General features: G+C 36.7%; 1 protein-coding gene across 1 annotated transcript in view; it reads right to left on the bottom strand.

Moving 5' to 3' along the window:
• The window catches only part of HORMAD2 (HORMA domain containing 2), a 78,506-nt gene extending 60,090 nt beyond the window's left edge, over nt 1-18,416 (bottom strand). The window contains exons 1-6 of the mRNA XM_047761476.1: nt 18,366-18,416; nt 11,913-12,054; nt 8,672-8,735; nt 8,108-8,144; nt 5,009-5,029; nt 4,280-4,306 (exon numbers count right to left, since the gene is read on the bottom strand). Coding sequence (XP_047617432.1) covers nt 4,280-4,306; nt 5,009-5,029; nt 8,108-8,144; nt 8,672-8,735; nt 11,913-12,054; nt 18,366-18,416 — 342 coding nt within the window. The remainder of the gene's footprint in view (nt 1-4,279; nt 4,307-5,008; nt 5,030-8,107; nt 8,145-8,671; nt 8,736-11,912; nt 12,055-18,365) is intronic.
• Between the last annotated feature and the right edge of the window lie 6,450 nt (nt 18,417-24,866).

Below are 24,866 nucleotides of genomic sequence, written 5' to 3'. Positions count from 1 at the left end.
TTAACCCATTATTATTTGCTCCTTGACGCAGCTAATAAGTTATGTTTGTAATTGTTTTACAGAAGATGCTAATCCTTCATAACTGACTCTGATTGATCCAGGAAGGTATATTTATAGCAGGCACTTGTCCCTTCTTAACGCTTCATAAAACATTCTCCTGCTTTTCAGATTAATGTGTTGCCTAATAAAGATGAGCCTTTAACTTGCTCACCAATGGTTTCTATTATCCACATTGACCAAAGTGACAGCAACAGCTTTTCCTTCTCTCTCCACATTCCAATACACTGGCAAGGCTTTTCAGGTCTACCTCTAACACATATCCCAAGTCCATCTGATTCTTTTCACCTTCATTCTCTTTACCCTATCCAAGCCAACGCCATCTCTTTCCATCTGATCTGCTTTCTTCCAAACTATTCCTCCTATAATTTGTTTTCTGTTCTATGGCCAAAAAAAGTTTTGAAAATGCAAATCAGACCATACCATTCCTTTGCTAATGGTTTCTCACTGCCCTTAGAATAAAATCCAAAATTTACCTTGGTCCACAGGCCTTACCAATCTGCGTGCTGCCTACCTCTCTGACCTTATCTCCTGCCTCTTTCCCTCCCACTCACTAAGCTCCAGGCTCAGGGAACCCTTTCTGTCCATGAACACACAAGATGCCTTCCTGCCTCAGGGACTTTACAGAACTGTACTCTGGAATATGTTGTCTCTCATGGATGATAATGATGATGATATTCTGGCCCTCCCTAAGTGCTCTACATCTATTCACTCTGACAGAGCTACACCCTGAGTAGGTATTACATTATTATAGATGAAGCTAGTAAGCAGTAGAGCTGGGATTTGACTCTAGCACCTGCAATGTTAAATACTGTGTTGTTCTGCCAGTCACATGCTATTGCCTCTCACAGACCTGCATAGGGTGACTAGCCATTGGATCTCAGCTCAAACAGTGGCCCCTCAGGGGAACCTTCCAGGGACTGCCCTCCAATCTTTCTTCCTCCATTTCCCCTCAGCATTCTCCAGCATACCACCTTTTATTTTCTTCATAGATTTATGATCTATCTGAAACTTTTTTGCTAATTTTTGTTTACTTGTTTATCCTCTCTCATAAGAATATAAGCCTCCAGACAGCAGGGACCTCATCTCTCCCATTACCTCCCGTATTTCAGGCACATAAAGGGAGCCCAGTTAACATTTGCCAAATGAATAAATACTAAGCCAGGACAGAGTTCACATTCAATTAGGATTTCATCCTACAGGATTTTTTTTTAAAGTCTCTAAAAGTGTACTGTGGCTAGAGGCAGGGATCATCTATAGTTCAGTTTCTGAAGCAGTCTATTACAAGGAAAAAAAGAGTGAAACAGTAAGATCTGTGTCCTCAAAATATTTAAATATAGTAATACTTTATGGGTCTATCATGTTTTAAGTTATGTAAACACTTCCTTAATGTATTTACATTTTGGCTTACACATCTTATTAATACCCTCTACGCATTCTGTAGTGTGTGTCTGTAGAAAAGCCACACTATCCTTCACTACCTTAGTTACTTTTGTCAATTCATCTTTCTTAAGAGGGAGAAGCCAGAACAAAACTTCATATGCCGAAGCACTGCAACTTTGTGCAATGCCCAAAACTCTGTTGGCCTCTGGACTGGGTAAGCACACTTTAAGACAGAGGTTATCAACTGGTGTACCATGACAGACTCTTCACAAGATTGCTGCAGAAGTTCCCGTCATGGCACAGCAGAAACGAATACGACTAGGAACCATGAGGTTGCGGGTTCAATCCCTGGCCTTGCTCATTGGGTTAAAGATCCAGCATTGTCACGAGCTGTGGCGTAGGTTGCAGACATGGCTCAGATCCTGAGTTGCTGTGGCTGTGGTGTAGGTCGGCAGCAATTTGACTCCTCACCTGGGAACCTCCACATGCTGTTAGTGCAGCACTAAAAAGCAAAAAAAAAAAAAAAGAGTGCTGCAAATTTTAATCCATGGATAAAATGTATTTTTGCTTTGGGTATATATTACTATTGCTATTGTTTGTGCAGTTTTGCTTAGGGGAGGGTATACTTCTACCAATATGAGTCAAGAAATATGACACCATATCAGATAAATGCCAAAGAAAGACTGTTTATGTGAGCATGTTGTTTTGTGAGTATATAAAATAGTGAGATCAAAGAGGTAAATAGTTCTATCAGTGACTTAATGCTAAAGAGCCAAGTAGAGGAGTTCCCACTGTGACTCAGTGGTTAATGAATACTATTAGTATCCATGAGGACCCAGGTTCAATCCCTGGCCTCACTTAGGAGGTTAAGGATCTGACATTGCCATGAGCTGTAGTGTAGGTCGCAGATGCAGCTCAGATCCCACGTTCTTGTGGCTGTGGTGTAGGTTGGCAGTTCTGATTCCACTCTAGGCTGGGAACCTCTATGAGCCATGGGCGCAGCCCTAAAAAAAGGAAGAAGAAAAAAAAAAAGAGAGAGCCACATAGAACTGTGTAACCCCGTGGATACTTTGAGGTTCTATGAACATTGCTATGCCATAGTTATTCTATAATTATTGCTGACATGTTTAGTGTCCTTCTGAGTCTTTTAATATCATCAAACATGCCCCCAAATTTTCTAGTAATCAAAAGTGTGCCATGAACACAGAGGTTAGAGATTACTGCTATAGGAAACAATCTGTAAAAGTTGAAAATATTTTTTTCTGGATCATAAATGATAGCTCAGAACTTATGTAATAAACTTTTGTTTTCTAACTTTATTATTATATACATTGCCTGTATCAAAGCTCATTTAACAGTTTTCTTCCCACTCTGTAGTATTTTTCTGTAGATAAGCCCAATTTCCTCAGCATTTCACTACCTCAAAGCTGCTAGTTTAGGAGTTTTGCATGCCTTAAAAAACAATAATTTATTGTACTAAGGAAATGACCAATTTATTAACAAGTTATTAGAAGTCCTTATTTTGGGAAATTTCCCCTCAAACCTATCAGAGAAAATTGAAACTAAACTAGAGACAAAGTTAAAAAGAGATAGCTTGGGCACTGAGGAATTGTTACCCACCTTCATGCACCAGTTTTCTGCCTTGCTCAAATAGCTGTTTATAATCTTGCCAAGAAGGGATATTGAGGGCTGAAAAATGCTCAATTTAGTTTTGAAGGTCACCAGTTAGGCTAAACCCATAGGCTTATGGAAGGAAAACTGAAAGCAAGGAAAAAGGAAAGAAAAGAGGAGTTCCCGTCGTGGCACAGTGGTTAACGAATCCGACTAGGAACCGTGAGGTTGCGGGTTCGGTCCCTGCCCTTGCTCAGTGGGTTAAAGATCCGGCGTTGCCGTGAGCTGTGGTGTAGTGTAGGTTGCAGACGCGGCTCGGATCCCGCGTTGCTGTGGCTCTGGCGTAGGCCGGTGGCTACAGCTCCGATTCTACCCCTAGCCTGGGAACCTCCATATGCCGCGGGAGCGGCCCAAGAAATAGCAACAACAACAACAAAAGACAAAAAAAAAAAAAAGAAGAAGAAGAGGAAAGGGAAGAAAAAAGAAAGCTGGGAAGAAAATAGAGGACAGAAAGAGAAGAAAGAACAAAGGGCCTCTCCCTCCATTTCTGTGCCACTACCACAGAGTAGCACAAGTAACTATTACATGCCCAGGACTATGACTTTCACTCTGGGAGACAGAAAAGAAGACTCCTGTCCTTAAGAATCTGATTAGGGTGATAAAGTAATCTCTATGAATCAATTGAGAGTGTCAAATTTTGAGGTCCTGCTGGAAAAGGAATTTAGAGAAGGAAGAAATTAGTGTGAACAAAACAGCCAAAGAGGCTTTCATGAAAGTTTTGGACATATGTTGACCTTGAAGATGAGTAGGATTCAATAAACAGAGGGAAGAAATTTAGAGAGAGAAGAGGTAAACCTTGAAAATCTATGAAAATGTGCTAAGGGGAAGGATTTAGCCATTTAAAAAAATGTTTAGCATTATGCCAAAAAGGCCACAAACAGAAAGGATTCAGCATCAGTTTTAAAAACAAAATGTGGTTTTCATACAAGCAAGATTCTTCTTAACAAGTTAGGGAGTAGGCTTGGATGTACTCATTGCTTTTTTCCTAAAACCCATAGGTATTTTTTAAAAATCACAATAAAGAATTGGTGACATTTATAACAAAACTCACTGAAAGAGCTCACTATGAGTTACTTTGTTCATACGATAGTCTAATGACATAATCTATAGCCTCAATTTAGGTAAACATATTTAAACAAATACTGTCCATATATATACGTGTTCTTACCTCAGGTTCCTTGGGATTTGTGTAAAGCTATTTAAGGAAAAATAAACAGCATTTAATTTCTGAAACTTGATTAGTCCTCACAGAATACATTTTCTATGTAAAGAGTTAAATTTGTGCTGTACTACTTGAGTAATGAGATATATCTCTTGAGATATATATTTTGAGCTAGTGATAGAATAAGCTCTTATTTTTTGAACAGAGAGTCTTTAGAGTATTCAGTGAACACTCACTATAAGGAAATTGATAACCTGGTATTTGTGATCACTGTGATTGAGCTAAAATAAATTCTAATTAATTTATGACAGTTTTAAATTTTTTAAATATCACATATCTAAGACTCTCAATGGTATCTTCTCATTTTCTTTCTATTCTGAACTACATATACCATGTTATACCCAGAAGTATACAGAGCTTAGAAAGAAGCCTACAAAACCTCCAAAACAAATAACTTTGCGCCTATAAAGTAACTCAGAAAATGAAATCCTGATAGCCAATAGATGAAACAGGTAGTATGTCCTATATATTTCCTCATGTATTGTAATGTGTTGAAGAAATATATAGATTGTGATCTTTTATTAAAACTTCTGATAGATTCTATTTTTTTAAATTCCCAAATGTCATAGGACAGAAAATGAAATTCAGGGAGGATGGGGGAGAGTACTGTTTTAATATTTCACTTGCCAAAAAATGAAGCAGAGACAGAGGCTTGGTCTTTAAATGTGTACTTACTGTAAGTACTGCCATGTGTAGCTTCAAAAGAAAAGAAAACTATTGTTATTATATACTTGTACCTATATTATTGTTTTCAATAAAATCTAATTAAAATAGAACTTCAGAGAGGGTCCAAAGACTTGGGTAGAAAAATAATATTCAGAAGACTAGAGCAATGGATACTAATTATTCATTCATTCAAGCAAGTGACTATTACATACCCAGGGTTCCATTGGGAAGAAGGATGCAAAAAAAAAAAAGATAATACTCTTACTCTCTATAAGTTACATTCTGGTTTGGGAGGCAAACAATATACCAAATAATTCATTATTACTAAAAATTAAATATGCCATAAGCATCTTTAGGATATTTTGCCTTTTTAAAGTAATCTACTATAGTCAAAAGTTTGGCGTCTGATGTAAGTCTACAAAACCCTTGCCCACCCTTCATATACATTACTATAAACAGATCCTGTTTGAAAGAATAATAGACTATATAGATACAGATTCAAAGATATAATCAAGCCTATCACAAATTTTTTAAAACTAGGATACAAATTAGAAAATTTCAGGACCATAATTTCCTATCAAATTATTCACCTATTTCACCCAACAGACTAAAACTTTAGTGACACTGTGTGGCCATTTTGGTCACTGCATCCAACTGATTTTAAGACTGCGCAGTGAGGAGTTCCCATTGTGTAGCAGTGGTTAAGGAATCCGACTAGGAACCATGAGGTTGCGGGTTTGGTCCCTGCCCTTGCTCAGTGGGTTAACGATCCGGCGTTGCCGTGAGCTGTGGTGTAGGTTGCAGACGCGGCTCGGATCCTGCGTTGCTGTGGCTCTGGTGTAGGCAGGTGGCTACAGCTCTGATTAGACCCCTAGCCTGGGAACCTCCATATGCCGCCGGAGCGGCCCAAAAAAATAGCAAAAAAAAAAAAAAAAAAAGACACAAAAAATAAATAAATAAAAAATAAAAAGAAATGGCCCCTGTTCTCAGGGAACATGCAGGCCAGCAGGCAAAAACAAAAAAAGCACACATTTAGGTACATCATTACAATTCTGTTAATTGCTACAAAGCAGCAGTACGTGATGCTTGAGAACATTAAACAAGGACAGTCTAGGCTGGGAGAGGGGTGGGAGGGAGTGAAGGAAGGCCTCCCCGAGGAAGTAAATATTTGGGCTGGGACCTGATGGATAAATTGGAATTAGCCAGATAAAGGCTGTGGTGTAGGGAAGGAAATTTTGCAGGCAAGAGGAACAATACGTACAAAGGTAAAATGCACTTGGCATGTTCTAGAATCTTATGTGGCTTGAGGGATGGTGAGAGGAATCCAGTCTCAGCATCACTTGGAATTTGTCTGAAATGTAAATTCTCACACTAGAAATTTTGGGGTGGAGCCTGGAAAGGTGTGTTTTAACAAGTCCTCCATGTTGATTCTGATGTAAGCTAATGTTTGAAAACTGCTTTAGATTACTAACTCGTTTAATTCTCAAACAATCCTAAGAAGTGGGTTCTATTATTATCCTCATTTTATTGCAAAGAAACTAAGTTATCCAAAGGTAGGTTACATGCCCAAGTTCGCAGAGGTGTTTAGTGGCAGAGATAGGACTCACTTCAGACTGACTTTTTCTAAAACCTGAGCTCTTACCTGTGCTGTACTGCCCCTTGATGATAGACATTCAAGAAATGTTGTTAAATGAATGGACAAAAGAGAATGAATGAGTGCCGTTCACTGTACTGGTGATGACCTTCTCCCACTCTCAACCTGTCTAATAAGGACCTTCCAAGCTCAGAAGTCATTTTCTCCCAAAGATTTCCCTATGCCCCTCACTGGTTAAACCTCTCTTTTTCCATACTTTCACTGCACATGATCCGTATCTTGCTTTTGGCATGTATCACTTTCTAATGAATATTATGGTTATTTACACTTGTGACAAAGGTGATCTTTTTATATGAAAATATCAAATTGATATAAAAAATCAAAATTTAACAATCCAACATGGTACAGATACTGACTGTGCAAAGACGCCAACTTAGCCCTGGAGCTGGGTTCCTGGAAGATCCCCCCCTGGGTCAGATGTCAACCCTTTTGTTGCTAGATTGTGGAACAGTCTGGGGATATCCCAGAGAAGACACTGGTGGGGTGAAGGCAAGGAATGGTGGGAGTCATCTGAGGTCTCAAAGAAGCAACTATTTACCAGCCAGTACAGAATACTTCAACATTTTAAGAGCAGGTATAGCTATGCCAGTATGCAATAGTTGATCATCAGCCATGCATATGAATGCCATTTATCTTCTGCCATGGTCTATAAGCTATTTGTGCGCACAATTCCATGTCTGTTTTCTTTTTGTACCCCTCAGTCCTCCAGGTCAGTGTTGAATAAATCATAACTGTTCAGTGAAAAAGGAAATGTATCAGTGCAACTAAATAATCCAATGTAAGGCTACTCACCTTAAGATTTCTTAAAACAATAGGAACTGAGAAGGAGTAAAAAGAAGACAGATGGGGAAAGCGGGAGGAAGCACTGGTGGAAAGTTCATTTATATGTTGTCTCTTCAACTAGGACTAATTTTTATACCTTTTCGTAGCTGTCTTGGGCAGCGAGAAGAATCTAATGCACTTAAAATTCAAGCTGAATTTTTTTAAAAATCAAGCTACAACACTAGCTAGTTTGAGGGAAACAGTTATGTATACATGTGCCAAACACAGCTAACAAAATAACTAACAGAATAAAAATCGATTATTCAAGTCCATTTTTTCCTTTTATATCTGCAAATTGAATCGCCACTATTTTGAACATCTTCAATGTGCTAAATGCCAGATTCTTGTCTACCCTGTCCCACATCCTGTGGATCTCTTCCAGTGACTTCAGAGGAAATTTTGTGGTCAAAAAGATATGAGTATGTAAAAGAGAAAAAATGAGGGTTTCATTCTAATTGATGTAAACGAGACATCGACAGGACAACAAAGACATAAAATAAGAAAATGGTTCACGAGTGCAAATATAGGCAACTGCACACTGTTAAAAAACACAACAACAAAATAAAGGCTAAACTTTTAAAGGGACAAAGGATGAGTCTTTGATTCTAGCGTAAATTTTAAAACATTCTTACGTATCTCTTTTCCAAAGCATCAAAGCAACCTTGAATCCTGTCAAGAAATAAATGTTTGATGTCAATTTGGACCAGATCAAAGCCAAAAGAGAATCCCAAGTACAGAATTGATTTACATTTTTTGCTTTGAAATACATTAAATTGATAATCATTTCACCTCTCCCATTTAATCATTCTTTAGAAACTCCAAATATCTTTTAATATGTTGATAGTACTTTATAAATAATAGGTAAGCAATTTTGAGCTAGGGAACTATATCTTATTTTTCCTTTTGCTCTCATAATATTTAGGACACTAACATGCATATAATGAGCACTCAAATTTTGATTGATATTTTTCTTTCTTATGTAAAGTCCATTTTCTTCAAAAACAAAACTAAATCAGTATCTTAAAATAATATTGAAAATTGTTACACATTTCTAGTAAATTGTTAAAAAAAAGATGAAAAGAAAGGAAGAAGGCAATAATTTTAAGGAAATGATCTTACCAAATAAAGGCTTATGAGTAATTTCAGCCATGATAAAAATAATGTTGTTCAACTTCGGTGGAATTTCAATTACTTACCACTTGATAATATGCAGTGACCCAGGGCATTTTTTATCTTCTCGGAGGATTTTTAAACTGAGGTCTACAGAAATAGAAACAGTCTGCTGTACTAAAACTGTCCTTGCTAAATAAGAATATTTCCTTTAATGATTTTATTTACATAACTTAGTTTCATAGCTTATAAAAACATTTCAAATCTCTAAATATCTAATTTAAAAACAAGTCCTATGTTGATAATTGGCTTAGTTCCCATTTTTATTATAGATTAGTAGTCTACCCTCCAACACAGCACAACTGAGTTGGTTGCAAAATCAATTTGTCACTTCTTTGCTTCTGGTGAACTTTAAGTTATTATAAGGTAGTATTGAGACCATTTCCATTAACCAATTTAAAACACACACCTCAGGAGTTCCCATCATGGCTCAGTGGTTAATGAATCCGACTAGGAACCATGAGGTTGCGGGGTCGATCCCTGCCCTTGCTTGGTGGGTTAATGATCTGGCATTGCTGTGAGCTGTGGTGTAAGTCGCAGGTGTGGCTTGGATCCTGCGTTGCTGTGGCTCTGGCGCAGGCTGGCAGCTACAACTCCGATTAGACCCCTAGCCCTGGGAACCTCCAAGTGCTGCAAGTGCAGCCCTAGAAAAGACTAAAAAAAAATTTAAAAAATACATCTCAATCTCAAATCAGTTCTCTAGTGTTTCTTTCCCTCTCTCTCTCCCTCCCTCTCTCAATGAAAAAAAGGGATGAAAATGTTTCCATGGATTATTCTCAAACATTAATTTCCATCTGAAATTCAACTACCTTACTATAAGAATGAAGAATAGGAAAATCATATTAAAAGTTTTGGTTTAGGTCAGTCTAAAGTCAATTACTGATTCATATATGACTTTGTATAAGTCGTTTCATCTTTTCATATTGTTTTCCTATCTTAAAACTGATGTTGGAGTTCCCGTCATGGCTCAGTGGTTAATGAATCTGACTAGGAACATGAGGTTGAAGGTTCAATCCCTGGCCTCTCTCAGTGGGTTAAGGATCCGGTGCTGCCTTGAGCTGTGGTGTAGGTCGCAGACGTGGCTGGGATCTGTCATTGCTGTAGCTGTGGTGTAGGCTGGCGGCTACAGCTCTGATTAGACCCCTAGCCTGGGAACCTCCATATGCCAAGGGTGGCCCTAGAAAAGACAAAAACAAAAACAAACAAAAAAACAAAACAAAAACTGATGTTATCGCTATTGCTATTGAGGGATATGAAAATTATTCCATGTTGGTATAACATTTAGAGATTGCCAAAAAGAGAGTGATATAGGGATACTGACGTATGCTACTTTAAGTACAAACACTGAGGAGATAGATAACTTCCACTAAAACTGTCACCAAAAAAAAAAAGCTATAAAGAATATTACTCTCTATGCCTAGGTTAGTGATTGTCACACAATAAGCCCTTAATTAATTACCCTAAAAGTGTCTTTTTCCAATTCTAAATTCCAAACAAGAGGAGAAACTGCAACTATATGCTATATATAAACATTATCACTGTTACAGATTTATATCCTGTAGACTGAGGAAGATATAATACAAATGAAGCTGTCACAGTTACAAATAATCATGCTCATGTTTATAGCACACATGCATTTCATTGATGCTCATATAGAGAATCAAATGTTGTTTAAGAAAATTAAACTGGAATGAAGCCAAAGTTTATCACTAAACACAGATGTGAGAAATTTAAAGTTAGATTTTGAAAAACTGAAGAGTCCTAGGTACATTCTTTTTTTGGGGGGAGGTGTAAATATATTTTATAAAATATACTGAATATTATATTTAAAATATAATTTTATCATAATTTATGACCTACAACAATAGAAATCTTTTCAAGTTTATTCAACTTACAGCACACTCCAGAAATATATATTTTTAAAGTTTAATTATAATTCCATATTAAATGTAATGACACATACTTTTATGAATCTATAAATAATCCCCACATGTTTTACAACAGGTTGTAGTTTGAGTTACCAAAAACACTCATCTAATAAAAAGAAAACACGTAAAGCTACATGTTGGAATCAAAAGCTAAATAAGGAATCATGAAAGATATCTAAACTTCATATTTTTATTTAAATAGATTTAATCTTCTAAAATAAATGATATAAACATGTCTGAATTAAGTCAATGCCTATATTAAAATATAAAATGTATGGATTAATTACTGAGGACTTTAATTAATAAAATATATCACTATCTCCCTGGAAAGATCTATTTTTTTCTCTAAGTCCTAGTAATTTAAAAAGCCATAATTTTCAGCACAGAAGTGAACTAGTTAATTTTACCATTTTTAAGCCTGATTGTCTTATCTAGGTACATTCTTTTTATTTTTTTATTTTATTTTATTTTTTGTCTTTTTGCCATTTCTTGGGCCCCTCCGGCGGCATATGGAGGTTCCCAGGCTAGGGGTCCAATCGGAGCTGCAGCTGCCAGCCTACGCCAGAGCCACAGCAACGTGGGATCCGAGTCGTGTCTGCGACCTACACCACAGCTCACGGCAAAGCCAGATCCTTAACCCCCACTGAGCAAGGGCAGGGATGGAACCCACAACCTCATGGTTCCTAGTCGGATTTGTTAACCAGTGCGCCACGACGGGAACTCCGGTACATTCTTTTTAATGCAAGACAAGGAATGGAGACAGAAACAGCTTGTAATATAAGGAAATGAGATCATGAGTTAAGGGACACTAGAAATAAAAGGAAGAAAAGAGAGGAAATTGAGAAAAGAACAGAGTTGACTAAAGTAATAATTGTCTAATATCCATGCTAACCAACAAATGGGTTTGGCCTGGGTATGCATTTTTTCCAGCATATTTGTATGTTAACAGAAAGAATTAAACTTCATTAAAACTCCACAGTGGCAGAATCTGCCTCAAAGAACAAATTCAACTGAGGCACAAAACAGTACAAATGTACAGCACCCAAACAGATTTTGATCTGGCTGCTACTTTTATAGGTATAGCTTAGAATTACTGGGCTTGTCTATACCGATTTCTTTTCTCCTCAGTCTCATTTGGTATCTAGCCAGGAATAAATGGTTCCTATAAGTAAAACCACTAAACATAGTAAAATTAAAATGGAAAATGAATTAGCAAATTGATCTTCAAGAACAGGCCCATGACTTGGAATTAACACACTCTGAGAAATTAAAGATTTATTCCTGCCAAATAGAGAAAAAGGGCTACACCAGCCAAAGTAACCATTTAGTTAAACTTTACCATCCAAATGGCGTTCTCCATAAGAGCTCTCTGGAAATAGGCCCCTTAGATATGTTATACATGAGATAGAAGTAGCAAAAAGCTTCTTCACCATTATCAGTGACTCATGCTCATTAGTGATTTGCGATGGGAAAACTGTTTCCTGGGGGGGGAAATAAAAAGGATTAATATTCTTTAATATATTCAGCTCATCATGCCATTACCACAAACAAAATGGAAAGATTTTTCAAGACTTCAGATCTGATACCTTTATAGATAATCAAAAGGAAACAGGGCTTTGGATATTACGTTAAATTAAATCTTCACTGGCAAGGCAGAGCAGAAAGGCTCAGAAACAGTTATCCAAGCAATTCAAGACTAATATAATTTATTTTGCAATGATCCATGGATTTGAGGCAAAACTGGGAGTTTTACTGTGATTACGTAATCTTCCCTTTCGCATACTCCTCAGAACCCACTGCAATCTGTCTTCCACCCCCCTCTATTCTATACTATCTCTCCAAATACATCATTATCAGTGACCTCATCTCGATGCTCATACTATGTAACACCTGCAGTTTGACGTTTTTGCCTACACTCTCTTCTCTCTCAGCTACCATAACACTATTTTTTTTTCACCTATTCCCTCTGTATCTATATCAACCTATTTTATTTTTTCTAGTTTTTCTGCCCTTTAAATACTGGTCCCACCCCAGAATTCTGTCTTCAGTCTTTTCCCTTTTCATAGCTCTCTCTTCTTTGATAATTTCATCTAGTCTCACTGCTTCAGCTACAGCCTATACAGAGAAGGCGTCAAGTTCTTACTTTTGCTCTGAGCCCTACCTCCATCTGTCCATTTTCTGAACATCTGCACCTAGACCACTTTGTAGACCCCTCAAACTCAGTTTACCTCTGTCACTCTGACTGAAACCTGACCCCAAGTTTCATTCTCAGACAAATGAAGTAGCATCCACTCCAAAAATCCAAGCTAGAAGTAGAGTCACTTTGGCTTCTTTCTCTCCTTTGTATTCCATATCCAATTACTAAATCCTATTAATTCTCTCTAGATGAGTTCTCAAATCTGTTTTCTCCTTTCCTGTCTCACTGCCACTGCCTCGGCTCAGATAACGGTCACTTCTCTCCTTTTTTACTACAGTAGCCTCTTATCTCCCTGTCAACAGTTCCTTTCATTCAATCTGTCCTTCATATTGCCATTATTATTAACTTTAAAGAATACAAATATTGTCATGACACTCTCAGCGTTCATGCAGGATAGAATTCAATTCAAGTGGCAATTGAGAACTGTCAAAATCTCTTTCCTGCCTCATCTCACTTCTTCCACTCTGTCCCTACTTCTTATCCTCTGCTATGCACCTCTCTAGCCAGGTGGAACTACTATTCATCTACTATACTACTACCATGTATTTCCATACCTTTGTGCTTTGCTTAAACTCGGGTCCTGTAGAATACTAAGGTTCTGTAAGATGTCAGACTTTTTTCTACAAAAAGTATCAGTGCTAACAATAGTTTCCTTCTAAACTTTTTATATGTATGTGTTAACATGTATATGACATTAAATGATTTATATAGTTGGTCTTAATTGATTGGATAATCTGCCTTAAGAGAAGGTGTGCCATATTAGAAATGCCATAAAAGAGTGATAGAAGCATGGATTTTACTTCAGTACATAAGAAGTGTCTACCAATTAATAGTCATCTCACATATAGAATATTTGCTGATTATTTGGTATCTTGAGTTAGCACTTCAATGTATGTTTGTCATATCAATGTTTATTATGTATATATATTAACATAAAATTTTGATAATTTTTGTTACAAGTAGACTTTTTTACTGTATTCTTTAATCCAGGCACAAAATATGTCTCATGAACTCCAGCTGATATTGTGTCAATACATTATCATATTAAAGTATTTTCTGAATATTGATGATTTGGACTTTATTAAACTTAAGAACTTGTGTTTATTCATGGACAATTAAGAGCAAAGAGGCAACCCAAGAGTGGGAAAAGATATTCTCAATATTCGACGAAGGACTCATATCAAGAATGTATAAAGAACTTCTAAAATCCACTAAGGAAAAAAAAACTCAAAAGAAAATGGGCAAAAGACTTGAACAAACATTTCACAAAAAAAAAAGATATCTGCATGACTAATAAACAAAAAGTACTTAAGCTTCATCAGGGAAATGCACATTAAAATCACAATGAGAGGAGTTCCCATCGTGGCTCAGCAGAAATGAATCTGACTAGCATCCATGATGACACAGGTTCGAACCCTGGCCTTACTCAGTGGGCTAAGGATCCAGCATTGCCGTGAGCTGTAGTGTAGGTCACAGACGTGGCTCAGATCTGGCGTTGTTGTGGCCGTGGCGTAGGCCAGCGGCTACAGCTCCAGTTTGGCCTGAGAAACTCCATATGCCGCAGATGCGGTCCTAAAAAGACAAAAAAAAAAAATCACAATGAGAGAACATTGCATACTCACCAAAATGACTAAAATTTTTAAATATCAGAAAATACCAGATATTGACAAGGATGTAGATCATTCAAAACTTTTAAACACTGGTTAAACACTGGAGCATAAGTGGGTAAAACCTCTTTGGGAAATTGCTTAGTGGTACCTAGTAAAGCTAAGTATACATGTATCTTATGATCCATATTCCTCTTATAGGTATACACCCAAAAGTTATGCATACATATATGCTCACAAAAAGAATGCTCATAACAACATTATTCATAACAGCCCCCAAACTGGAAACTACCCAAATGTCCATTAACAAGGAAATGGACAAGCAAATTGTGGTATATTCCCATAATGGAATACTATAGAGTAATGAGAATGAATGATCTGCAAGTAAACTTAACAATATAAGTGACTTTCACACATAAAGCTGAGCACAAGAAACCTGACTTTCACACATAAAGCTGAGCACAAGAAACCTACAATGAGTACTCTTGTAGGATTTTATTTATATAAAATACAAAAGCAGGTGAAACTAATTGATGTTATTAGAAGTCAGGATAGTAAATCTCTGATTATCTTATTCAAATTCAGGAGTCTTTTTACTCTACTACACAGTTTAAACTGTTGAAGTTTTAACAGTTATGTTACTTAGAGGCAGGTCTACTCACAAATATGCCTTTAGATGAAAAAGAACTCCCCCAAAGATTTTCTATATCTAGATATCATTTTAGAATATCTTCTGGACGTTCTAGACATGATTTTGCTGTATAAACTTGCTTGATCTTTGGTACACTAGATGTGAAAACAAATTATCAGTTTATCCTCTTGTCAAAACTTAGTGGTTTAAAAGATACATAAAATTATTATTCTTGCATGTATGATAGGAACTTGGGGGACAAATTGATATGGATCTTAAAAGCCAGACTAAAGAATTTATGCTTCATTCTACAATCAGTGGAAAATTTGATCAGGAGAATGAGTAGAATAGTTGTCTTAGGATTATCAAGCTGTAGCAAAAGTAGGAAAGATTGAAGTTGGAAAAGAATTAAATAAGTAATGTGCATGTGTGTTCATGTGTGTGAAGTTTTACAGAAAATTGCCTTTTGTTCCTAAAGATCCTGAGAAATGAAGGCTCTTCAGAATAACTGACATGCATATTCAATAACTTACTGAAAACATGCCAAAATTTAGAGGTAATTCTTGAGTAATAACTATTTGTAAAATTAAATAATCTGAAAATATAAAGACATTTACCTTAAACTTAGAATCTAAGGAGTTCCTGTTATGGCTCAGCAGTAACAAGCCCAACTAATATATATGACATATATATGGGTTCCATCCTGGCCTCACTCAGAATCTAAGGAGTTCCTGTTATGGCTCAGCAGTAACAAGCCCAACTAATATATATGACATATATATGGGTTCCATCCTGGCCTCACTCATTGGGTTGAGGATCCGGCATTGCCATGAGCTGTGGTGTAGGTCACAGACACAGTTTGGATCCCATGTTGCTGTGGCTGTGGTGTAGGCCAGCAGCTGTAACTCCTATTCGACCCCTAGCCTGGGAACTTCCATATGCCGCAGGTTTGGACGTAAAAGGCAAAAAAAGAAAAAAAAGAAAAGAAAATCAACAAACCAAAAAATCACACAAGCAAACATAGAATCTGAAAGACCATTAGTAGTAATGAAGATCAATGGTTGGAAAAGGCAGCATTCTGTTACTTCTCTATATTTCAGGGATTTTTTTCTCAGCTCAACCAATCTAATACTTTAAGTGTTTTTACCAATAACATTTTTTATAAATGTCTGATACATGAAAATATTGTGGCTTGATAATAGAAAACATCATTATAAATTATTTTAATAAGATAGAGAGTTAATGACCTAAGTGATGTTTGACAGCTTAGTTGTCAAGTTACATGACCTATGGCTTCTCTGAGATTCAGTTTTACTTCTCTGAGATTCAGTTTTCTCCTTATTTCAAGGTTTAATTGAAATAATAATATAGGACTTCCCGTCGTGGCACAGTGGTTAACGAATCCGACTAGGAACCATGAGGTTGCGGGTTCGGTCCCTGCCCTTGCTCAGTGGGTTAACGATCCGGCGTTGCCGTGAGCTGTGGTGTAGGTTGCAGACGCGGCTCAGATCCCGCGTTGCTGTGGCTCCGGCGTAGGCTGGCAGCTACAGCTCCGATTCGACCCCTAGCCTGGGAACCTCCATATGCCGCAGGAGCGGCCCAAAGAAATAGCAAAAAGACAAAAAAAAAAAAAGAAAGAATAATATAAAGCCCTTCGCACAGTGCCCAGCACATTTAAGTGCCAAATAAATGTTAACTTCTATAGTTATTATTGTTGCTGTTTTAAATATTAAACAACAAAAATCATACAATCACTTAAAATTTACTGAGACCAAGTAGCTCATGCAGATAAAGATCTGTTTATATCAAAAGGTCAATTTGATAATTTACAGTGAGAAAAATAACTGCCAAGCTGATTGCAATTCATATGCCCAGCTCAGCATTTTCCCCCCAGGAAGGAAGCACACTTAAGAAATCAAATGAGATCAGGAGTCTGCTTGGTGAGTGTATTGAATTCAAGCCAGAAAGATGACTGCTTTCTCCTTCAACTTCAGTCTTTCTGCTACATCTTAATATTCCTAAAAGAATTATTTTATTCACTGTCCTGATCAAACCTATGGACTCCCCACTGACTGCAGAATAAAGTATAAATTCCTTAGCTTGGCTTTTAAGATCCACTTCAATTTATGCCCAAATTTCCTACTCAATTTTATTTCCTACTTCTGTCCAACATGACGACACTCCACTCCAGTAAGGATAGGTTCTTCCTTATTCTCTGAAACATGCCATGCTCATTTTTTATTCTGAGCCAAGGCATATGCTAGTTTTTCCTCATGGAATTCTTTTTTCTCCTCTATCCTAATCCTTTTCATTATTTAAGGTTGACCTTAAGTCCCATCTCCTTCATTAATACTATATAAACTATTTCCATCTATATAAAATCGCTAAATTCCTATAATTTATATTGCTTTATTCTTTTCACATGTATTTAATGCATATACTGCTTTTGTATATTGACTTAACTCCTAAAAACTTGTTTCCCTAACTAGATTATAAACTTCTGGAAGATGAAGATTCCCCTTTTTTTGTAATCTTCTCAGAGAATAACACAGTATTCTATATTTATATTTTATAATATTGAGCACTCAGTGAATAAATGAATGATTCATTAATGAATGTCATGGGACAAGATAAACTTCCCCAGGTGAACCCAGCAAGGTTGCCTGGCCCTGGTATTCACCTCGCCGCTGGACCCCAGCATCCAAGTTTCTCTCAGTGCTCTTTCTTTAGTTTCTTATAATTACATCAGTGTGCATCAGAAGTTTCCTAATTGTAGCAGGAAGTGAATGTCTAACAAAGATCTGTTCTCTTTAAACATATTTTTTGTTTCCGATTTCTTTTATTCTAGAAAGTCTAAATATATAAACATAAAACAAGGAGTTCCCATCGTGGCTCAGCAGTTAGTGAACCTGACTAGCATCCATGAGGACATAGGTTTGATCTCTGGCCTTGCTCAGTCGGTTAAGGATCCGGCATTACTGTGAGCTGTGGTGTAGGTCACAGACGCAGCTTGGATCTGGCATTGCTGTGGCTGTGGTGTAGGATCGGTCCAGCTCTGACTGAACCCCTAGCCTCAGAACCTCCATATGCCCCAAGTGTGGCCCTAAAAAACAAAACAAAACAAAACCATAAAACAAGCACCCAGTAAGTTACTTTGTAGGAATCTATTCTAATTTCCTGAACAGCTTGAGTCCATTAGTCGGTTAATATGTAGACATACTCTGTCTACATTTAGAATACTAAGGGCCAATTAACTGATAAAACTGCTGTTTAAAAAAAAATACCAAAGATTAAAGTTGCGATTGTGAACTAACTCACTAAATAGTGATCAATTTTCTTTTAATTCTTAATAAATACCTTAGATGCCTTGTGAATTCTGATAGCATGAAAAAGCTGAGCAGTGGCCATCATAATAATGTATCAGGATTCTTCTAACAAGTCTAACCTATGGGAAAAAAATTAATTAGAGACCTTGTCTAACATAAGCCTTATTGTGAATTGTGCAAAGAAAAACTACATAATTAGCATTTGACTGTATCTTTGGGAAATTAGTTTAATAAACATTTTAAATCTCTACTATCAATTTTCTCTAGTTTAAGATCTCTGGATTCATTTTTCTAACCACTCAATGAAAATTTAAATTGATTTGCTTGTTCACAAATACATTTGGAGGAAAAAAATAAGTTGTAAATCACCTGAAGACTCAACAATATATTTTACTCATTCTTATTATTCCCTCAGAGTGTAAGAGTGCTCTATATATCCAGCTCAGGCTCAAAATAGTCAATATTTCTTGAATAAACTTCATGTGTAATTGATTTTCAAAGTCAACTCAAAAGTTAAAGTTTATACTTCATATCCATTAGGATAGCTATTCAAAAAATGGAAAATAACAAATGTCAGTGAAGATGTAGAAAAATCAGAATCCTTATACACTGCTGACAGGAATGTAAAATGGTGCAGCTGCTGTGGAAAACAGTATGGCAGTTCCTTAAAAATCTAAATAGATTTACCATATTATCCAGTAATTCCACCTCTGGGTATATATCCAAAAGAATTGAAAGGAGGGATTCAAACAGATACTTAACGTGCAAATGTTCATAGTAGCAGTATTTACAGCAGCCCAAAGGTGGAAACAACCCAAATGTCTAACGACAGTTGAATAAAGTTTTAAAACATGGTATATACAATGGAATATCATTCAGCCTTAAAGAGGAATGAAATTCTGGTACATGTTGCAACATGGATAAACTTGAAAACTCATGCTAAGTGAAATAAACCAAGCACAAAAGGATAAATATTGCACAGTTCCACTTATATAAAGTAGAGATACCTAAAGTAGTCTAACTCAGACAGAGGCAGAGAGAAGAATAGAGGTTACCAGGGGCTGGATGGTGGAAGGAATGGAGAGTTCAATGGATGTATTCAGGATGATGAAAAATTTCTAGAAATGGATAGTAGTGATGGTTGCACAACACTATGAATGCACTTAGTGCCAATGAATTATACACTTATGTATGGCTGACATGGTGAATTTTATGTATATACATTATACCACAATAAAAAGTATTAACATTTAAAATGTATCTGGTTTTCATTTCTATAGCTCCACTAGCATAAAAAAGAAGCAAGTGTCCCTCTTTCTTTTCAAAGGACATAATTTATATTGGGATTTCTTTTCCAGGTTTTTATGGAGTTCTGACCAAAATACTTGTAAAACGACCCATTTAAAGAAATTCCATTCACCAAGAATAGCCTGTTTTTGTATACAGATTAATACAAGATTCTGGAAGATTTTGCAAATAAAAGAAGGCAAAAATATTTGAGGACACTGCCACGAGGTGGTGATAGAGATTATAAACAGATAAAACAATTTCTCTCAGCTCTTTTTCAGAGCAGCACTAGAGGACACTCTTTTACAAGATTTTATTTGAGACTGAACACCACCTAATGGTTCTTTGGTCCTTAAATATTCCAAGATATCTTTTGTTGACTTTAGACTAAAACCTTAATTTCTGGGTACAACCTTCAAAACTGACCCAACATACTGTCTCCTTCACAACTTCAAGAAATAAAATGAGAAAAATAAGTAACTACAAGTTTACACTCTAGTTCTGGTCCATTAAACCATGGTAAAACTACCCCCTACTGGGGTAGTTACTAGTCTTAGAGATAATAAATAAGGGAATAATGATTTTTTAAATAGCTTACTATTTAAAAACTGTTACATTTGAAATAAATGGGCAGTGGGGGCCTACTGCACAACATAGGGAAATGTGTATAACTGGGTCACTTTGCCGAACAACAGAAATTGAAGAAACATTGTAAATCGACTATACTTTAATTTTTAAATATCTTTTAAAAATAAATAAATAGCTTTCTCTATTGGAGGTTTTTTTTTTTTTGTATTTCTCTATGATCATATTCTGATGGCATTTCTAGAAAATCAAGCCCTGAAAATAGCATCAACCAATTAGAACACAATGTATTTACTGCATCCATATTTTGGGAATGTATGGATAATCTGGCTTAAATTGATATTATCACTGAAAATTCAAACATCCAGCGTACTTGCTTTTGAGAAGGCAGTCAAGACTGGCATTACTATTAGCATTTTAATAGTAATTACATCACTATTATCATCTGGTAAATACTTGAGCAATTAACATTTGTAAACTAAGTTAAATTTTACATACACATATATATGTACACAGAGAAAAATAACCAGCAGTGTAGTCTAAGGAGAAAGGCTTTGGAGTTAAGGAACCTGGGTTCAAATTCTGCTCAGCTACCTAGTTGCTCTGTGATTTGATCAAATTACTTCATTTCTCTGGGCCTCAGGGTTTTTTTGTAAAATGAAAACAAATTCAACTTTTCAGGGCTTTTACAGTGTTCATCAGGGCATATATTTATCTGGACAGGAAACACAGCACAGTGGTTAAGCACGTGATCTCCCAAGTTGCCTAGGATCAAATCTCAGTTTGCAGTTCAATCACTGTATCATCTTATGCAGGTTGTATGCCTCAGTTTCCCCATCTGTAAAATAAGGACAGTATTGGTACCTACATCATAGGGATGAGTCACTATTTGTAAGGCACTTGGAACACTGCCTGACACACGTCACTATATGTAACAAAGCATGTTTATTTTTTTAAAATCATCTATTAATATTTGAACTCCTGGTTTTCTTCCAGCCTCTCAGTTGTTCCTGCTCATTAACATCTTCAGACTTTTTTCCCCATCTCTTTGCTTTTGGTGTTCTTCAGGGTTCTATCCTAGGAGGCTTTCTTTAACTTCTGAACCTACTCCTTGGATGAACTAATACATTCCTACTGCTTCAATTACATTTTTATTCTAATGACTCTCTTATATTTATACCTCCAACCTAGGTCTCTCTGGGGAGTTGAGATCTATGAGCCAGTTCCACTTTGATGTTCCCAATGTATCCAAATTCTTTTCCCCTAAAATCTATTTCTGTACCTTAGCTAACTGAACGACAACATCAAAGTCCTAGATGCTCAAGCCTAAAAATGTCTCAACCCTGCTCCCTCCCTCATTCCCACATCCAGTCTCCTAAATATTTCTTAAATGTCCTCAATCGATGCACATCGTTGTCATCTCTGCTTTAGATCTGATCGGCCTTATCTTTTGCCTGGACTTCAACAACCACCAATCTGCCTATCACTGGTCTTACGCATCTCCAGTCTATTCTTTGTATTGCAGTGAGAGTTTTCTTTTTCTTTTTAAAATATTTTAAAATTTGGCCATGCCCGAGGCATGTGGAAGTTCCTGGGCCAGGGATTGAACCCAAGCCACAGCAGTGACAATGTCACATCCTTAACCACCATGCCTTCAGGGAACTCTTTTTAATTTTCTTTTTAAATTACATACTTGATTATGTAACTTCCTGGACTGAAATACTTCAATGGCTCCCACTGCTCAAAGGATGAAACCCAAACTCTTTATCATAGCCTCAAGATCTGGGTCATGCCTTCTTAGCCACATCTCTAACCATTTTTCCTTTTATGCATCAGCTATTCTTATCTAATTACCCTATATTCTCTCTAGCTTTCAGGCTTTTGTGTTATTCCTTCTGCCTGAAACATCCTCCTCCTTTCCCAATTCCTACTCATCTCTTAGACATGGCACAGTATAAATTTCTCGAGGAATTATTCCCTGGTTCACCACCACCACCAAATCTTGATTATGTGCCCTTTGTAATATATCACTTTGCATTTATGTATCCACCCACCCTGCAGTGAGATAACATAAGTGCAAAGTTGTGTTTGCCTAGCTCATTATTTTTTAAGGTACAATTCAGTGGGTTTTAGTATATTCACAAAGTTTTGCAACCATCACTACTACCTAATTTCAGAAGATTGTCATTATCCCAAAAGAAACTCCAGTTAGAAACCACTCCCCATTTTCCCCTCCCCTGATTCCTTGCAACCACTAATCTATTTTTCATCTCCATGGATTTGCCTATTTTAGACATTTCATATAAATGAAGTCATATATAAACTTTGTGTCTAGTTTAGCTCATTCTTGAATCCTCAGCACCATGAAAGTACTAAAACAAAGTAGGTGCTCAATATAGAGAAGTACTATAGATACAAGAATGAATTAAGGGTCTAGAAAGGAATTACAGGATTTTAGAGGTAGGAAGAACTTCAAATGCTATTTAGTCCAAATATCTAATTTTCTAGATGAGAGGATCAAGGTCCAGAGAAGTCAATTAACTCACTCAAGGTCAATAAACTACTAGTGGCAGAACTGAAAATAAAAATCAAGGAATTCTGACTCACAATTTAGGAGTTTTTCTACAATGCCTCCACACAACGAAATTCCCCCTTGCATTCATTCCATCTAAAATGATACACTACCAGCACCTTCCTAGTTGCTGGACTTGCTTATTTCTCAACATGGTAGTGCTTCTTTTTAGTGTTCTAGAAAGAACTGGCTTCAGGAAGGCAAAAAAGGATCTAAATAATTGTTTTAAATAGCCAGGCTCCTTTCAGCCTCTAACTATTCTGTTGCTACTGTTGTTTTCTCTTTGAGTAAGTGTTTTGTGGAAGTCTCCTATTCAAGCACAAACTGCTCAAATTTGAAAGCTCACAAGCTGACAGCCCCAGGAGGTATGACTCTACAGATCATGCACTTTCAGAAAATTGCTCTGATTTTTTTAATCACTTTGTTCCAACCCATTGTCTAAAAACCTAGAAGAGATTTCATAACTATGGGTTTTAAGAACAGAACGCTAACTTTCAAATGTCTTTCACTTATATATGTGCTTGCATTTTGGATCTACAAACACCTGAAACTTAAAAGGGCATCAATACCATTCATACCATTTGTTCTTATGCTTGATGTGTCTACTCTGTGACAAAAAGTATGACCTTCTTGAGAAAGGGGCAAAATTTCTGTGTTTTCTCAGATAAAGACTCACTTTGGGCTTACCACTCGACCTACATTTCAGCTGCCCTATTTAAAATGGTGGCACAATTACTATTTTACCCTTTTATGTGTGAATCCAAGATTCAGACAAAGATTAACTAGCTGTTGTTTAGTTCTGAAGGCCTAAGCCACCTTTGCGGGGGGGGGGCAGAGGGGGGTGCATTCTGAGTAACACGCCAAAAAAAACAAAGTTTCATTACATTAGCCCAAAGACAATAATAGTTGATTTCCAAATGCTCTCCACCAATCTTTCCCAACCTTCCAAAATCATTTTTTAAAACAAGGAAATCCTTTTTCTATCAAATGAACAATATCCAATAGCTGGATTCTAAAATGCAGATATATATGATATAAAGGATGGCTTTACTCAAGGAAGTACATGTCAACATAAATGGGCTTACTTCATAAAGTTGGGAGAAAAGACATCCTTTACAACTAATCCAATCCCTTCATTTTAAAGAAAAAGAAAGTCAGTTCAGTGGAGGAGGGATAGTCTTTTTAACAAATAGTGCTGGAACAACAGGACATCCATAGACCAAAAAAACCCCCAAATCATCAACCTAAATCTGATACTACTTACAAATATTAATTCAAAGTGCATCATAGATTTAAATATAAAGCTACAAAGAAGAGGAAAGTGAAGTCCAGCCAGGGGACTTGGTTTGCCAAAGATCACCTTCACAATTTGCTTCCATAAATTATTATTCACCATTTTAACAAATCCCATTTGGTCCTGATAATTCCCCCTACACCATGCTCACTCAGAGTAAATGGTTTCCACTATATTAACTGGGTATTTATTCATGTTCTTTTGGGTTTTTTTTAAATAGTTTCTTCATGCTACTTCAATTATTTATTCTATTCATCATTTAGTGGGCAACTACAATGTGCCACTCTTCCTGTAGGCTTACAAAAGTGTAAAATACTGTTCCCATCTCAAGAGATTTATGGCCCAGTGGGGGAAAAATTAGGTTATTGTCCTAATTAGATTAAAACTCCTCTATGAGCAAGAATCCTGCTTTTTCTTCGTTTTCACCAGCCAAGTACATGATGTACGGACATCGAGTCCAATGCTCTCTACAATTGAACACAGTTTGGTAATTGGCTAATCTTGAGTTTCAAGACACTCTCTTCCCCCGCACTGTTTGGGGAACTAAAGTCCATGGAGATTAAATGGCAGATCCTGGATAAGGTGAAAGGGGAGTTGAGGTCATCCCAGGGGGACGCATACCCCCCTCCTCTTACCTCTTGGTCTGCTCCAGCCATTGATTCTGGCAGAACAGCTTAATGGCTGGACAAAACCTGACCCAGAAGATAAACTCCCAAAGCTCTCCAATCAACTCGGTGTAATACACAGATGTCGGCCTGACAAACTGCTTGGCAGCCAATTTCCACTGCTGCATC

This window comes from Phacochoerus africanus, chromosome 15 (genome assembly GCF_016906955.1).
Source record: "Phacochoerus africanus isolate WHEZ1 chromosome 15, ROS_Pafr_v1, whole genome shotgun sequence".
NCBI lineage: Eukaryota > Metazoa > Chordata > Mammalia > Artiodactyla > Suidae > Phacochoerus > Phacochoerus africanus.
This window is presented reverse-complemented; position numbering and strand designations above follow the sequence as displayed.